A 2439-nucleotide genomic window follows, 5' to 3' on the forward strand; every position below is an offset into this window, starting at 1 on the left:
TTTTAAATTTATTTGGTCCGAGAACGTTATAACGAAAAACGTTTTAAACTTATTTGCTCCGAGAACGTTATACCGAATAATGTTATCATTTGTTTTACCCCGGGAATGTTAAAACGAATTTTGTTAAGTTAGGTTAGGTTAGCAAAAATAGTGATCTAAAACTGGTTATCGACCAGTCAAAATGTTTACTACATTATTCTTTATCACTATTTTTGAATAAAATATATAATAAATAATAATTTAATAATTATTAATTATATTTTAATTATTAAGCTGTTAGTGTTTTGTACAGTTTTGTTAACTTTTGAAATATGCTTAAATGCATACCTGTTCTAAATTAATAACAACTGAAATTAAAAATAGAAATCACAAACACGGTTTTGTCGATAGGTATTTTCGAGAATTTAAAAATCAAAATAACCATTTGAGTTAAAAAAACATTTTTTTTTTTGACAGTGTAAACAAAAAAATAATCATGAAATTAGAACAACTTCCTACAAGGATATGAATTTAATCACGGCTGTTCTCTAATATTATGCCTAAGACATTCGACCGATATTTTGTTTAAATACAAATTAAAAATACCCTCTTAGTGTCTTAGTGTTCAAAATTGAAATTCCAAAAAAAATATGAGCAATTTTTGTGTTAGACAATTTTTTTTTATTTTTAGATATTTTTTACATTCATTTTATTCAGTTAAATATAAAATTATTTTGGCTATTGGTGTGTTTGTTTATAAGCCAAATTATTATTGGGTAACATATATTATATTAGTTGTGTCAACAGTCATATGTATATAGGTACCTAATAAAATAATTTTGTTTTACATAATTATTACAACATTCCATTATAAATTTGATTTTTCTGAAATGTTAATACTTAAATCAAGTATTAAGTTTGGTCTTAGGTTGAGTACTTGTGCAGTCATTCGTGTAAACGTATGCGATATGACACGCTTACACAGACAAGCCATGTTATCAGTTATCATTGACAGTCAGCTGCCCAAGTAGATTATATTTAGGTTAAGAATTCGCTGTTATCAATAATCAGGGACCACTTTGGCAGTTTCATTTCATTTTTAACAAACTAATAGGTATGTTGGCGAAAAATCGTACAGTACATTTGAATCAGTCCATTAGAAAGTAATAATATTGTAATACTTTGGTTTTGCTCGTTGTGCATGGTTACTCAATATAGTCAGTTAAGTGAATATTCCAAATAAACAGTACAATAATGTCATCGAGAGGACCCATGGTAGAAGGTTCGGATGGATCAGATTTTTCACACCGACAAAAAGTAGCCGACCATTATAAAATAAGGTGATTTTAGCTAAAAAAAAAAAAAAAAACCTATATTTTATTATACTTATATTTAAAATTCTACTCATTTGTAATCTAATGTAAATCGTTTTTTTTTTTTTTTAGTGTGCAAAATAAAAGCCGATTGAAATATTGTATACTATTTCATTATTTGTTATTTTTCCTCATGCTTGCAAAATTGTGTCCCGATGTACTCGATAGATTAGATATATTTGTATTAGAAATCGAAGAACTTGAAATTCCCAAGGTAATATTACAATATTATTTTTTAGTTAACGTTTTCCATTCAACTCGACCAGCCTAATACCTAAATATTAGTGTATTTGATATTTTTAATATTTTTAAATTTGTTCTTACCGAGTTGAGTGATAATTATTCTACGTTACGAGTAAAGCACAATCGATTAATATAATATTTGTTCTTGTTTTTTAGCCACTGCTTTGGGAGTACTTGTGGTGTTTTAGTTTGCCAGCGTCGTTTTTGGCCTTAAGCGCAGTCAAACACAATTGCGTACGAAATATATCACTTTACATCAAATGGATTGTACTGTTGGGCATATTACCTGTCGTATACGCTTTCTTTTACTACTTAACCGATGTATACACATTTATTACAGAACATCCGTCCGATTCTGTACTAAAATGGAGAGTGAGTGTTTTTGTAATAATTTCACATTTATAGTAGTTATAATTAAAATTAAAATAAATGTTTCTATAATACAGGATTTTCCCTATGGAATATTATGGTACATATTTATCGCACTAGCAGTACAAATTCACGGGTTTTCGATACATTTTGCGTCAAATTTGAAAAGCGCTTGGACTGCCAGAGGATCGACGCAAAAGAAAAAATAAATTTGTACAATAATGTGTTCACTATTTGATCTAGTAAAATGTAAATACAGGGTTATTGATTATACATGACTGTTTTACACAGCACAACGTTCATCTAAACAAGCTCTACATATTATTATGTATAGATTGAACCCACATTTATTATAGGTTATCATTTATATGTTGCAAACATAAAACACGCCTGCTTCATATTTAAATTGAAATATCTTAATCAGGAGAGGTTAAATAGGTAGTCGGTAAATATAGCTTATGCTTATGTAGATTTT

The 2439-nt window shown here is 28.1% G+C and overlaps 1 protein-coding gene across 1 annotated transcript; it reads left to right on the forward strand.

The window, feature by feature from the left end:
* Positions 1-1049: 1049 nt before the first annotated feature.
* On the forward strand, positions 1050-2237 carry LOC126846438 (protein jagunal). The gene is made up of 4 exons (XM_050585829.1): positions 1050-1319; positions 1425-1566; positions 1752-1967; positions 2042-2237. Exons 1-4 carry the CDS (start codon positions 1234-1236, stop codon positions 2171-2173), a joined length of 576 nt encoding a protein of 191 aa, XP_050441786.1. The 5' UTR covers positions 1050-1233; the 3' UTR covers positions 2174-2237.
* The last annotated feature ends 202 nt before the right edge of the window (positions 2238-2439 follow it).

The sequence above is a fragment of the Adelges cooleyi genome, unplaced genomic scaffold (assembly GCF_023614345.1).
Source record: "Adelges cooleyi isolate 19-005CV unplaced genomic scaffold, UGA_ACOO_1.1 ACOO_flye_CR_arks_rails_tigmint_CR_PRNA_9, whole genome shotgun sequence".
NCBI lineage: Eukaryota > Metazoa > Arthropoda > Insecta > Hemiptera > Adelgidae > Adelges > Adelges cooleyi.

Excerpts from the sequence above, each read along its gene's own strand:
- LOC126846438 (XM_050585829.1), top strand. The coding sequence starts at position 1,234 with ATGTCATCGAGAGGACCCATGGTAGAAGGTTCGGATGGATCAGATTTT. Across the intron at positions 1,320-1,424 it reads GCCGACCATTATAAAATAAG|TGTGCAAAATAAAAGCCGAT; the intron begins GTGATTTTAGCT and ends TTTTTTTTTTAG. Across the intron at positions 1,567-1,751 it reads AAGAACTTGAAATTCCCAAG|CCACTGCTTTGGGAGTACTT; the intron begins GTAATATTACAA and ends CTTGTTTTTTAG.